This window comes from Cydia pomonella, chromosome 3, assembly GCF_033807575.1.
Source record: "Cydia pomonella isolate Wapato2018A chromosome 3, ilCydPomo1, whole genome shotgun sequence".
Classification (NCBI taxonomy): Eukaryota; Metazoa; Arthropoda; class Insecta; order Lepidoptera; family Tortricidae; genus Cydia; species Cydia pomonella.
The window spans coordinates 27,975,573-27,990,397 of NC_084705.1; the positions used below are offsets into that span (position 1 = coordinate 27,975,573).

The 14,825-nt window shown below is 37.9% G+C and overlaps 2 protein-coding genes and 1 long non-coding RNA gene across 4 annotated transcripts in view; 2 read left to right on the forward strand and 1 right to left on the reverse strand.

The window, feature by feature from the left end:
- LOC133516468 (plectin-like) overlaps nucleotides 1–3,752 on the reverse strand; it is a 92,947-nt gene extending 89,195 nt beyond the window's left edge. For both annotated transcript variants that reach the window (XM_061849426.1, XM_061849427.1), the window contains exon 1: nucleotides 3,498–3,752. In XM_061849426.1, the coding sequence (XP_061705410.1) occupies nucleotides 3,498–3,620 (123 nt within the window). In that variant the 5' untranslated portion in view covers nucleotides 3,621–3,752. The remainder of the gene's footprint in view (nucleotides 1–3,497) is intronic.
- Nucleotides 1–14,825, forward strand: part of LOC133516485 (uncharacterized) — a 469,629-nt gene that overhangs the window by 124,798 nt on the left and 330,006 nt on the right. The gene's annotated exons all lie outside the window — the stretch shown is intronic.
- Nucleotides 12,287–14,132, forward strand: LOC133516470 (small ribosomal subunit protein bS16m). Its single transcript, XM_061849430.1, has 3 exons — nucleotides 12,287–12,489; nucleotides 12,653–12,812; nucleotides 13,967–14,132. Exons 1-3 carry the CDS (start codon nucleotides 12,373–12,375, stop codon nucleotides 14,089–14,091), a joined length of 402 nt encoding a protein of 133 aa, XP_061705414.1. The 5' UTR covers nucleotides 12,287–12,372; the 3' UTR covers nucleotides 14,092–14,132.

The following is a 14,825-nucleotide window of genomic DNA, read 5'->3' on the forward strand; positions in this document are numbered from 1 at the left end:
ATATTTATTTGATTTGATCACGGTTTTTTTTAAGTCTACGCCCTTGAGCAATGAAACGGGCTAGTTTTTTCCAAACCTTCCATATACATATAGTGATCCGTATTCACTATTCATCAATTTACCATAGGGTAAAACCCACTATGAATGCCATATTTGTTCCCTTAAATTGCCTCCTTGTATTCTATATCATAACTAATTCATAACTAATTCATTCATGACAAACAATATTAAGTATACTTACCTACTAAGGTATGTATACTTAATATTGTTTGTCAGAAAATAGGACATTATAAAGGGCCTTATACGAAAATTCCCGAAGGATTCCCCCTGAATCGATGTCAAGCGTAGCATGCAAATGAGACGTTTACTGGGGCGTTCCGCAAGGATAGATGCTCGGTCGCTTACTTTTCCTTCGCCGATCGAAGTCCTTGGAATTCATCCTTTAGTGGTTCTTATTAGGTGGAATACTTATTTTTCAATAGCTGACTTCATTACGTGCCTTATTTAATGGAAGAAGATTTTATAAGAGTTTTGATGATAAGTGTTGCTAGCTTTGATGGTTGTATGTTTTGTAGATCTTAAATATCTAGAGGTTATTCGACAAAGCCAAAATAGATGAGTTTGTAAAGAAAGTGCTATAAACAACCCCACTGGTGTTGTAGGTGTCCATGGGCGGTGATAATCGCTTACAATCAGGTGATCCGTCTGCTCGTTTGCCCCCTCATCATAAAAAACCTGCAACCCTTCAACGTGAGAAATCGAGGAAGAAGAGAGACATTATTTAACTTGAATCCTATAAATAATATCACTTTAATTCGTAGAGAGATTATCTACAGGCGTACCTGTTGTGATTTTAGTAACAGGTTATGAATTAGTTATGGATCTGATCTGTCAGTGTCAGAAGGCACATTTCTTCAACTAAAAACTTCACTTTTGACACTAACAGATTCGATCCATAACTAATCCAGATCTAATTCATAACCTCTTAATAAAATCAGAAATACGCCTGCTAGGTAGGCTGAATAACTGGTTTAGGTTTCTAATAAAATGTTCGATAAAGTAAAAGCTCTTTGATGATGATGTAACATTATTTTGATAGATAAAAAGCGTAAAGATGTCCTAATTAACGATGAAAAAGTAATCAAGTTGTCTAGTAGGCGGCAAGAAGAATTACTTAACGTCATGAACGTGATAAATTAAGAGATCTCGACAGCAGCGCTTAATTAATAGACGCTGACACACCGAGCGAACGAGAGACACGTCATTGCGTGTACGCTGCGTCAAGTTCAGGTGTATGCCTGATAGGTCTACCGTTTGACTGAGGGTTGATAAGAAGTTTTTGTGGTCACCTACGGATTGGTTGAAAGCTTAAAGCTTGAAACTGCCACGCTTGAATACGCCATCATCATTGTAATTGACATGTTGATTGTCTGTCACGCTTTCAACATGACAACATTTACAATATATTGCGGAATAAACTTTATATATGTACTAAAAATCAAAACAAGAGTTGTTTTTAAAAGCTGTTTTTGGTCAGTTTGAGGAGTACAACGTACAGGTAAGTTTTTTACTCCTGTTACAGACCCCATCCGGTATATAGGTGTATGTTACGTAAATGTTAAGTAATTACATGTAATTTAAGCATGTCGTTTCAAAATGAGAGCGTAACTTAGAATGTATTAGTATATTAGTGGGTAAATGTGTCTCATAAGGAAATCAATACAAACAAATCTATCTGTCTATTTATATTACAAACGATGAATTACTTGACCCCTGTCCAAAATTGAGTTGTGATATAAATGACCTTTCTCCCCTTTACCTGATCCTCGACAAAAATGCTCTTGAGAGGAAAGGGGCCGTCCACTTCTCCATATAAACGTAGTCCCCATTTTCCTCTCTGAATATTGACATTATGAAAAATATGTTGACACAATTTGATGTAGGTATATTAACCATAACTATTCCCTTTGTTTGACTTTTTTCGAGTTTTTGATTATTGTAAAAATGAAGAGCAAAAAACAGATTTCATAGAAATTTTTAAATGCTCATAACTCTTATACTAATTGAAAATCAAAAATCTAACGTAGGGCCATAGCTTTGGTTGATGTACAACAAATTGTGTCAATATATTTTCAATAATGTTAACATCCAAAGAGGAAAATGAGGTCTACGTTTGTATGAAAAGGCGAATTCGTGGGGGTCCTCCGTTTTCGTCTAGTACTAGTTTACTAGTTTTATTTATCTTTTAGTACCTATACGTTACGCATAATAATTCTTTTCGAGTGGAGAGAAGTGGCAATAAAATGCGAATAAAAGTATCTCTTGTGTACTGTTTAACGGTTTATATGGCAAACTAAGCAACCAGACTTGGTGAATATATAGTAAAAGTTTTTAAGCTAAGCTAGAGTCACACCAAGTTAACTCAGCAGCGATTTTGATAGCACAGCATGTGCAAGTGTTATTTTAAACTTCTAAGGAATTATGAGAGTCTACATAGTTAGGATAAGGATTATGTCGATGTATCTACTACTATAAAAAAAAATTGCTGTCTCCGTCGAACGGTCTCTGAGAAAACCGCATTTAACCAATTTGCAAGACCGAAGTGATACGGAACACTAATTAGATAAACAGCAGTAGTGTAGGTGACTAAGCTACGTAGTAACAAAGCTGGCTAAATTCCACGGGCCCGTGGCCAGAGGGGAGCTCCAATTTGATCGAGAGGCGCTAACACGGACCCCAAAAGCCTCCACTCAACGAATTTGCCACTGGCCACATTGGTATGGATAGTTACGCTACTAGGCATCAAAAGTGACCATGCACAGAGTACCCCATAATGAGTCTGTTGCAGACTCCAGACAGCTTCAGATCTTGGCACTCCACACGATTGCTCAAATACTGCATGGCCGCCCTGGATTGTGTCACTACATAGAGGTGCGTCTAAGACATCAGCTGGGCAAGCTGATGCTTATTTGGCTTGCCTTGTCAATGAGATCAGTAAAAAAAGTTGCTGACTCCCGACATAGGAATGCCGATGGGAATCAAGTTCTATGTACGTGCCGCCACTGATAAATAACACTAACCGTCATATTTAATGAACCTGGAAACCTGCTTTAAAGGTTTTCCCTATACGTTACGGTACAATACGTTTCGGTGAGAATTTCGAATCAGTGTTTTTTTATTATTTTATTTACTTCAAGCAATAAGTGAGTATAGGTCTAGTTTTGGCCACCAGATTACTTAAAATTACAGCTTTTCTTAGATACGTGTCTAACGTACCAAGTTCTGAGGTTTCTGAGGTAATTATACGTACAAGAAAGGCAACATTGCCAATGCGTTAGGATATTTCGCTACTACGAGTAAATACATTCATCTCTGTTGTCCTATTTATCCCGAGAAGGCAGTTAGTTATCTATATACATATTTCATTATATAAGGAACTGAAACCATGCACTGTCTTCGAGAGATATTAGGATTACAGAAGTTTGAAAGGGACTGACCTGGTTTTCTTGATTGAGCAGTTTCAGTTGGTCGTTGATAAGGCTGTACTTCGCGCTCTCCTCCTTGCGCAGCGCCCGCTCCTTCTTCAGCTCGGGACTCCAGAAGGTCTTTATGCTGTGCATGCTGGACCCGAGCTTCTGATTGGTCAATTCCAGCTCCTTCTTAAGGTTCCCCAGCTCCCGTTGGAGATCGGAATTCTGAGATTGCAGCTCTCCAAGGAAGAGGGGGGGAGGTTCGCGCCGGTAGTAGTCATCCTCGGGGGGCGGCGGCGGCGCGTAGGAGCGATCGTAGTCGCGCTCCAGGGACTGGTAGCGGAGCGGGCGCGGGCGCGCTCGGTGGTGGGCGCCGGCGGAGGCGGAGCGCCCGCGCTCGTCCGGTGCTGGCGAGGGCTCATCGTCCCTGGCGAGGTAGGGGCTGCGCCGCGAGGGGGAGCGGTCTACTTGCGGCAGGCGGCCGCGCGCGCCGCCGGTCCACTCCGCCCGGCGCCACTCCTCCCGGCACGGCGGCCGCTCGTCCTCGGCGTATTCCCGAAGATACAGCTTGCCTTTTCACTGGGTCATCTGGACTGCGCGGCGGCGGCGCGGCCACTGACGCCCGGTCGCTGCGCCGGCCCATCGATCCGAGCAGCGCGCGTGCGCGGTGCTCCCACAACTCAGCGACTAGCGATTGATTCACACGCGGTCTTATCTCGGGTAAGAAGCGTTGCGTTAATTACTTATGATACAATACGCAGGCCGTACGTAATAGCGGTTGCGGTTACGAGGTGTAAGAAAAGGGTCGTGCAACTGGCGACCTTGTGTGGATCGACTTCGAATCCTTTCATAACCTTTGTTACCTACCCGCAATTATTGACTTGACCTGCTTAAAATTATGCTTAAGTAAATGGGTCATGCTCAGAATGTAAATTAAAGGGCAGGTCCGCAAAGGAAAGACTACCGATGTCTAATTTTCAGTCAGATGAAGATCCAGTTCCAAAATGTGTTCAGCGTATCAATATTGTAGATTATTAGATGACATCAGATTGCGATTTATGTTTATACAATCATTGGCGTCAAACATATAACACCCCTATTTTTGCGTGGGGGGTTTAAAAATGGTTTTTGTTTTTTCAAAATATTTTGATAGAAAATCATGTTTGTTACAATATTCTTCTTCTCATGATAGATAGATAGATAAACCATTTATTCGCTAGCCACAATACACACATCTAAACAAAAAATAATACAAACAATAGCAACACCAAAATAAAAATTAAATAAAGAACAATAAAAACCGGCCAAGAGCATGTCGGGCCACGCTCAGTGTAGGGTTCCGTAGTTACTCTTCCGTCACAATAAGCTAAACTGGAGCTTAAAGTATAGTAAATTGTTAACCAAGGGATGAAACAGTACCTTTCACGCGAGTTAAACAAATAGGCAAATTTGCATAATCAGTAGGTACCTAATTAAAGTAAGCCTTTTTACTATGGGAGCAACTTTTTGCGATAACTCAAAAACAGCTAAACTGATCGTGTCCGCTATAGTTTTCATTTAATATCTTTTTTAAGCTCTACTTCCACGATTTTTTTCATATTTTTTGGACCTATGGTTCAAAAGTTAGAGGGGGGGGGGACACATTTTTTTTCTCTTTCGGAGCGATTATCTCCGAATCTATTCACTTCATCAAAAAATGTTTGTTGAAGACCCCTATTAGTTGTTGAAATACCTTTCTAACGATACCCCACACTGTAGGGTTAAATAAAATAAAAAAATTCACCCCCACTTTACGTGTAGGGGAGGTACCCTCAAAAAAATTAAATTTTTATATTTGATTGTACGGCTTTGTCGGCTTTATTGATTTATATATCCATGCCGAATTTCAGTTTTCTAGCACTAACGACCACGGAGCAAAGCCTCGGACAGACAGACAGACAGACGGACATGGCGAAACTATAAGGGTTCCTAGTTGACTACGGAACCCTAAAAAGCATCAATACAAGGTAATGTATGCTGTGTGCGTTGCAGCAAAACAAAAAGGTTCTGGTTCACGCTCCACTCTTTCGGGTGAAGCACTGAGGGTGAGGCCCTCATTGCTAATAAGATCTGCCAATAATATTGTTGCTACAAAGATTGCTCACCTACGATTAAGGATATTCTTAGATAAAGTCCTAATTTTTAGCTTCGTCAAATATAATGTATATTAAGATATCAATACGACTCTCAGGTCACTTATTTTGATATGCGGTAAGAAGGTAAATATAATATATAATTAGTTTGTGTAAGTATTTATAACTAACTTGAACTACGTAGGTAATACCTAGGCACAGTTAATGTATTAAATTTCGACGCGAACAAAGTGCCCAAAATATCTACCATCAGCCGTAAAAGTGCATGGCGACTTTATGAATGAATTCATTCATAATTTTTTCATACAATTTTGTAGCTTACTATACCTACAACCCACCATCGCGTATGGACAAATAGGTCGTGATTTAGGCACTTTTACCGTCGCTATTTAATACTTTGACTATACATATACAGGGTGACCTTATTGGACAAACCCTGAAATCCCACGTAGGGTTACTTCTCAGGAATGCTCTGACGTTAATATTTTTTTAATTAGAACAAAAGATAAAAAATATTTTTTTCGAACAAAAGTCATTTGCAATAATCTACAACAAAAAGAAACACACTGTGTTAATCTACTGTGTTAATCTTTGGCAGTGTTTTTGTCAATTTGTTCGAAATATTTGATAATGATGACATTTTTCAAAAGTCAGAAACTTATTAGTGCCATAAATAAAAAAGATAATCAAAAAGGTCGAAGAAGGTTTCATACTATTCTTTGAGGATATTACCTTAGGAGCTACTAACACATACAGGCTGCTCCAAAGTAAAAAATGGTAATTTGTTAATTTCTTCGAAACCGCTACACCGGTTGTTATGATACTTTGTACACTGGTTCTAAATACCCTAATGCATATGTACATTTCGGCTTTGTCCAATGGCTAGGGACACACTGTATAACCAATTATTAGTTAGTTAAATAGCGACTTTTCTATTTTAAGCAGGCTATTATTCGCGAAAATCAATGCGACGTCGACTTATAAAAATGGTTGCACACATCCGAGTGTTTGATTAAAAAGTAAAAAAAGTAAAAGTCAAAAGATTTAATTTGTGACTCATTTCGTACCTTGTCACAGTGACAATAGTTGGCTAAGACTCAAGTCCTTGAGTCCTCTGCTATTAAGACTCGACTCAGTTTTTCAGACTCTAGACATTATAGGTAATTCAAAACTTGAGACCTAAGTCTTTTATAAAGACTTGAGCCTTTTAAAGATAAGCCTTCTCAAATTATGCACAAAAGTTTTCTAAAAGACATTGTCTCCACATTCAATTCATGGGTTATGCAAAAAAAAAAAAACAATTTTCCTTTGTGTTATAGATACATTTTTTGACGAAGTCTTTATTCGAAAACTCGAGTACTTTTAAGTTGCACTTATAAAACTCAATAAAAGACTCGCATCGGGACTTAAGAGAGAGGCTTTTAAGCGCAGAGTCACTCAAAAACGACTGGAGTTATTCAAATTTAGACTTAAAAGACACGAGTTCTTATACCAACTCCACTTACGAGGCTAAGTCATCATCATTATTACCACCCAAAAAATGTCCTCTTCTGCACATAGGCTTCTCCCAACCCTAAGGATATCTACAATGACCGGTTGTGCTGCCCTCAAACAACGGCTCCCTACGATCTTGTCCGCATTCACGGTCTACCTTTTGAGCAATGATATTATAACTAAAGATAAGTTATAAAGCGCTTACCTAGTACAAATTGTACAAGTTGCCTGTAGTCGCGCCTGAGTAAAAGTAAAAAATAGTTCGTCGAGTCGTTATCACATTGAACTCATACAATGGTCTTAAGTCCTTTATGCTAATTTCCGCATTTTGGAAAATTTGGAAAAATCTATGTAATTATAAAATACGGTCACAAAATTTCACGAGAAGCGATTAAGAATTGCGACCTGTAGAGGATAAGACCCAGACATACAAAAGCAAAATCTACTATCTTCAATTTGGCGAAATTTTTGCATATAGTAATAAGTAATTTTTAAATAAATAAATAATAAAAAAAATCCCATCCTTCGCTAACGCTTCGGTCATTAATATTATTGCTTTTGGGGGCCTTTGGGCTATTCCTTTTTCTGTGTAAGGCACACATAAAAGTGTCTGGGTTTCCATGGGTTTCCCATGGGTTCCGACCCCCACAAAAACCTTTACAGCAGCCGTTGGACAGAATGAACAGACATATACAGTCGGACCAATGTAAGTATACAAGGTGCCCGTGAGCATTGCGAGAGATTTTAACGGTGCATTCCTGATGGCAACAGAAGCAAAAAATGTTATATGACTTTTTGTGAAATTCGACAAAAAAAAAACAAATTGTTTTTTTTCTCCTTTTTTTTTAACACTCCTGTACATAAAACGTATTTTTTATTGATAAACACATAACCTAAAATTAACTAAAAAAGTTTTTTTTTGTAAGGGGGTAGCCTCTCGAATATTTTTTTTTTAATTTTTGATGTCAATCAATAGGTATGTCCAGACTAGACCTCAAAGTGGTAATACCGCAGTCAAAAATGTGTTTTGTACCGACTTCTGGCGAAAGAATTATTTCGAAGAACATTGAATTATCTCTGAAACTAGGCCTAATCCAGAAAATTTTATATGACATTTTAGTTTCTAAATATTACCAGGAATGTTTAGTTAAAATGTCTCGCAATGTCGAATTTCTATAAAAATATGACGTATAAAATGATACTGCTTCACTTTGTTCTGTTCATATCGATGCAAAATTAGCTTAGACGGACTCTTAGGCAAATGGATTAGATAGTACAGTCGAGGTCTAAAATATGTACAGTCAGCAATATCTTATTAAATACTAGTAAGGTAAGGTATTCTTTAGGCCCAAACAGGTAAATGTTTATCAAAATTGACATTCCTTTATTAAAACATATTTACATATAACCGGGTTGTGGGGCTACGACTATTTATAAGAATACCACTGTATTTTAATAAATAGGTAAATATCGCGAAAACGCGAAAGTTATAAATGTTATAAAATTGACATTTTCTTCAACAAGAAACTTCATTGTTGACACTCACCTCATCTTCCTAGCGTTTGTCCCGGCTTTTCGCCACGGCTCATGTGAGCCTAGGGTCCGCTTTGCAAATAATCCCAAGAATTGGCGGAGGCAATTTTACAAAAGTGACTGCCATCTGACCTCCCAACCCAGAGGGTAAACTAGGCCTTATTGTGATTAGTCCGATTTCCTCACGATGTTTTCCTTCACCGAAAAGCGACTGGTAAATATCAAATGATATTTCGTACATAAGTTCCGAAAAGCTCATTGGTACTGTCATGGTATTAAATATCGATACGATCAAAGTGCCAAAAATATATATACACAACCTTATTGTCTATGTCGCGTTACTCTCGTTGTCACATATTTTTGGCTCTCTCCATGTCAATATTTTATTAAATGCAAGTAAGGTAAGGTATTCTTCAAACACAAGCAGGTTATTTTTTATCAAAAATGTCATAATTAAGCATAACAAACAGAAACAGCATTGTTGACACTGACAAATCATATTCATATCCTGTTATTATAATTAGAATAAGCCTCCCTGATCTGGCCCGGTAAGCTCGAATTTCACCTTCCCATACAAACGGAGTTTCGTACTCATTTTAAAACTACGTGTTGGATTGTAATGAAAATTTGCACATATAATGACATGAGGTATATCTAGTTGTGAAATAATTTATATAGCTCCAGTTTATAAAACAAACGAAATAAAGCATAAACAAGTTATGTATGAAAAATTTAAATTTGCTGTATTTTTTTAACTATGGTATCTGAAGCTACATAAACTAACAGGACTAGATATACCTTATCCTATTGTAAGTACAAAGTTTCAGAGCAATCTAGCTAGTCGTTTTAAAATGAGAGCGCAACTACGTTTGTATGGAGAACCGAGCTTGCTGCGGACCCAAACTCAAACCATACTTCCTCAAACCTTACCTCTATTATTTGCCATTCCCATTTAATATTAACGTCTTTCCCCGATAACAATTCAATGCAGTTCAATTTCCCGAAAAGCCTTCTGAAATCCTTATTCAGGATTTCATACACCCGCACTCATTCACCTAGATCTATTTATAGCTTTTATTTTAACAGTTTCAGCGCTTCAGCGCTTTTCGGCAGCCTAAGACGGTAGACCCGTGACCCAATTCGGATTCCGTCCTTGTCTCTCGGCGGGGGTTAGGGTATGTGCGTCCTTGTCTGTAGTAAGGTCGACGTATGTCGGTCAGCTTGTAGCGATTGGGAAGTTTTAGGGATGTGGTAATATGTGTCGATAAGATTTGGGAAGAGAAAATGTTTATATGAATTATGATCAAAGGAAAAGTTTTTATTAAATCATGGACATCATTTTGATTGTTAAACACGACTAGTTGTGATATTATTAACCGCTCTAGAGTTTGTTCGGAAAGGGAAGAGTCGTAGAATGTATTTGGCCCCATAGGTACATATTCGGGTCGTATGTATTATTTTTAAATATTTTAAAGTTACTATTGCTTATTGTAACAATGGTATCCGTCGTTTGAAACATGACAATGTTTCTCGAATATTGGTTTTCCATCAAACGCTGGTTGGCCTATAAAAGTATAAGCAAAAAAAAACTAGAGAAAAATTAGAACAATCTGCTGAATGGCAGATACCATAGAAATTACAGCCTATAATATCTATGGCTGAGAAAAAAATTCACGTTATCAAACCTACACGATTTATCCATAGACAATGTCCCATTCAATGCCGCGCATAACAATTCAAAATGCAGTGTCACCAAATCTACGCGGCATCGACAAGCATCTTACGTTTATAGATAACTCGTGTCCCATCCCTATTCATCCTGCGGGTCCAATGAATGAAAGCTGCCCACGACACTACGCCGCGGGCGCCACTGCCGCGCGTAACAATTGACAATGAAACGTCACAAAACTGCGCGATCAATCCATGGTCGAGAGATGTAAAGTTTATCGATAATATGGACGTCAGAGCAAGCTTGGGACGGGATTAATGTATAAATATATTTAGGTCATACAAAGATTTATGTTCTTAGAATTTTTCTATTGTGTAGTAGTCTAAAAGCTTAGAATATTGTTTAAATTGAAACAAATGTCTACACGCGATGTATGTCCACAATAAAGATAAATAAGGCATATTACAATGCGCTTATGAACGTCAAGTAAAGCTAAGCCGGCTCTTTGCAGAGGTGCCCGTGATGATTTAAATCCCCCCTAAATTGGAGGAGGGTATCCCAATATGGGACCGGCGAGAAACTCGACTCGGGACACATCTTTTCAAAACATTACATCTTATAATTAATTTACATATATATACAGAGGCTTTTAGGTGGTTAAACATAGATACTGTTGGTCTTCATTCAAAACTGCTTGCCTGGACCTACCGCGAAAACCGAAATTCGCCAATTGCGGGGATCTTTCTCTTTTACTCTCACTAAGACGTAATTAGAGTGGCAGAGAAAAATGCCCGTCCTTCTGATTATTGCGCAAGGATGCACAAGAGGCTAGTTTGAAAGTAGAATTCTCGAGCATAGAAACAAAATCACACTATTATAACTTCTACTTGAGCTTTTGTTTTTATGTTTCTATGCCTGACTAATATGTTATGTCCTCCTGTAGTCAGCTGCAGAGAAAAGGTACCCACCCTGCGTAGAAATTTATATGCAAAGGTGCTAAGTGAATAGCAGGTATTGCTGACTATACCTACTTAATAGTCAGACCAAGCTAAGTTGGCAGCGATTTTGATAGCCCACCCTGTGCAAACGTTAAGTAAACGTCATAATTTCATAGAAGATTGAAGTCTGGGCTGCCAGACTCTACGAATACTAAATACGATGAACGATACTAATGATTTAAAATTTTAAAGTCGTATGCTAGAGCTATTCAATTGCTACAAGTCTATGCCGATTGTATTATGACAAAATATCTTTCCATATGTACCTACTGATTACAGCAGAACTGACTGTAGGTAAATAAGTTAGCAATACGTCTGCAATAAAATATTAGGAGCACAGCTTATTTTTTAATGTACAGTCGAAGAAATTGATTTTTTAGCTTAGAACTGTCCAATGCCAAGTGATCCGTAAACTGCTAAAGCATCAATTTTCGCCGCTGTAACAGTGCGCAGCAGTGTCACACAAGAGTTCGTTTTATTTTCTAAAATACTTTTACTGTATTGCATGTCTTTTGGCTCTATCCTTAATGGTAGAAGAGTCGGCTGCAAATTACGACAGTAATTTTTTGCCGGAAGTGCTTGGCAGACGCTCTGAAAGGTGCCTATCGGGACCCCTAAATATACCATGAAACCAATTCCAGTCGGTAGGTATCACCCTCATTTCAGGCAAAGGCTTTTCCTGCCGAAACATTTTGACAGATGAGATTATGTAAGAAAGGTCGCCATCGGTACCCATAAATATATCTCGCTCGCGCTTACGCTGAGTGAGAGTGATAGAAAAACACGAACCTACGAAGCCTTAATTGACCAGTTTTAAACATGTCCAGAATAGCATATTGTGTACGCATCATGTGAACTACGTAAGTTAGTCTAATAAGCGTTTCTCAAATCTGTGCTCTAAATGCAGCATATAAGATGCATATTTCAATGATAATTTTGCAATACGTTTTATGATCAAATTTGTATCTATTGGAAAACATCCCGTCTCCTCGCTGTCATTGTCAAATATCTATACAATTTGAGGTTATAAATTGCTTTACGTAAAAATATATTTAAATATTGTATTTGTATAGAAAATGCCGCTGCCACCAGCCAGTGGAACTGGTCGGTACTTTGCCAAAGCAGCCAAATCTATACGTTTGGTCCGACATGGCTGTACTAACAGGCCATTCTTTCACATTTCCGTAACTCATGTAAGTGTACATTATTATTAGTGTGTATGATTTACGTTTATTGGAAAGAATCCCTATCCATACTCTATAAAATGTATAGTTAATTTAGGGATTTTTACGAATAAACCTTAAAATAACTATAAATCGACACAGCAGTAACTTATAGGAATGGTTTTTGTTTTAGCGCAAAAGAACGACGACACAACCGGTGATTGAACAATTAGGATCCTTTGACCCAATGCCAAATGTGTTTAATGAGAAATTAGTAGCCCTGAATCTTGAAAGACTGAAGTACTGGCTTGGTAAGGGGGCTCATGTTACACCACCAGTAGCCGAGTTATTAGGTAAGTTTTTTACGTGTTTTAAATTATATAGATAAACCAAAATCATGCTATAACAACATTTTGTTACAGTAGAAAGTTCTAAAATACCTTAAGATAGAACTAAATCATTCTTAATAGGTACAGTCAGCATCAATAGTAGCGGATGAAACAATGCATCGAATGTATCTGATATTCTGTATAACTTTTCCAAATATAAATAAATCTCTAAAATTTACGTTTAAAAGTTTATATTTTACCGTCTTAATTATTCTACATATAGAACCATTACTTTTTTAAGCTCTTACAAAATGGTAGATTTCTTTTGAAACCTTGTTTGATCCGCTACTTTTGATGCTGACTGTACACCAGATTTTCTACCTTATTATAAGAAATCATTTTGGGTACCTAGTTAGTAATAATAATTTTGTACTTAGGCATGGCTGTACACTGTCACCACATCCAGTTGCGGATACGGTGATATAATCACCTTAGAAACTAGTGGCTCTGTGAGTGTGAGCTCGTGAACATAACTTAAAACTTAATAAGTGTTTATTACCACGGAAGACCAGCGTTGGGGTCCCCAAAGGTTCCTTGACATGAAGCTGAGTGGAAACCATTTCAGTGACGCTTTATAATGATACTATGTCAGTGCTATTAGTTAAGTTTAAATTAAGCATTTTGAATAAAGGTTCTTCTATTCTATATTGTAGCACAGCCGTTTGAAAAATTTCCAAGATCTGAATTGACAAAATACTATTTTATCATAGAACCTGCTCACAAAATTTCAGAATTGGTTACGAATTGTGACCTGTAGAGAACATCCAGACATACGAAAGCATTTTTGCCCAGATATAGATATAGTGCAGGGATGCCCTTCCGGAAACAGGCAGGCTGTCAATCACTTCCTGGAGTTGGAATTGCATGTTACTGTCCCGGATTTCCCGAAATTTTTGCCCAAGCTAAAACTGAGAAATTCGTTAACCCTCTGTTAATTATCATGCCATGTTTATGAATTTCTCACTCTCTAGAAAAGTTATTTCATATTTATTTACCATCAGAATTATGGATCTGGTAATGATATTTACAAACAGGAATGATGATTTTCATAAAATAACTGATTTTGATTATTGATCCTATCTACGCTTGAGCTTAAGCTTACTTATGCTTGATTACAGGTTTGTCCGGCTTCTTCCCAATCCACCCGCGCTCCTACATGACTGCATGGCGGAACCGGCAGGCGGAGGAGCTTGCTCAACAAAAGGAGGCTGAAAAGGCAGCCAGCGCTCCTGCTACCTCTTAGACTTTATTTAGATTGTTAGTTTAATAAATAGTGTAAATATATTTGTTTTTGATTTTATACTCGCCTTGAATCTGCGTTTTACGAGCAGGTTCACACGCAAAACTCACGTGTCATAACGTTGGGGAACTTGAGGATAGTGCAATACCGCATAGCTAACAAATGCAGTATGGACCAATTACCTTGTACATTGTTTGAATTTCGAACTCTTTCGACTTTGTTAGGTCTGCAGTATTGTTCTGTAGTCTTTAAAAGGTATTTTGTAGCAGTAGCTAAGAATCATCTTCATTATAAAATTACCCTTTTTTGCAAGAAAGGTTTACTTTGATAGCATATAATAAACACGGCGGTCACGACAAAAAGCTCTAGTTCGAAATGAAACTGGTGGTACAGTCTGTCCGTTTTTCTAAGATCAAGTACGCCATAGATGACGACCGGTTTGGCCTAGTGGGTAGTGACCCTGCCTACGAAGCTGATGGTCCCGGGTTCAAATCCTGGTAAGGGCATTTATTCGTGTGATGAGCATGGATATTTGTTCCCGAGTCATGGGTGTTTTCTATGTATTTATATATTATATATATCGTTGTCTAAGTACCCTCAACACAAGCCTTATTGAGCTTACTGTGGGACTTAGTCTATTTGTGTAATAATGTCCTATAATATTTATTTATTTATTATAGTAAATGTATGGCGAACTTGATCTTAGAAATCGGACAGGTTATACAAGTGGTGTTTTT

What these genes read in the sequence shown, in the direction of transcription:
- LOC133516470 (XM_061849430.1), top strand. Translation starts at nt 12,373, where the DNA reads ATGCCGCTGCCACCAGCCAGTGGAACTGGTCGGTACTTTGCCAAAGCA. An exon ending in TTCACATTTCCGTAACTCAT is followed by an intron (nt 12,490 to 12,652) that starts GTAAGTGTACAT and finishes TTTTTGTTTTAG; the next exon opens with CGCAAAAGAACGACGACACA. An exon ending in ACCAGTAGCCGAGTTATTAG is followed by an intron (nt 12,813 to 13,966) that starts GTAAGTTTTTTA and finishes GCTTGATTACAG; the next exon opens with GTTTGTCCGGCTTCTTCCCA.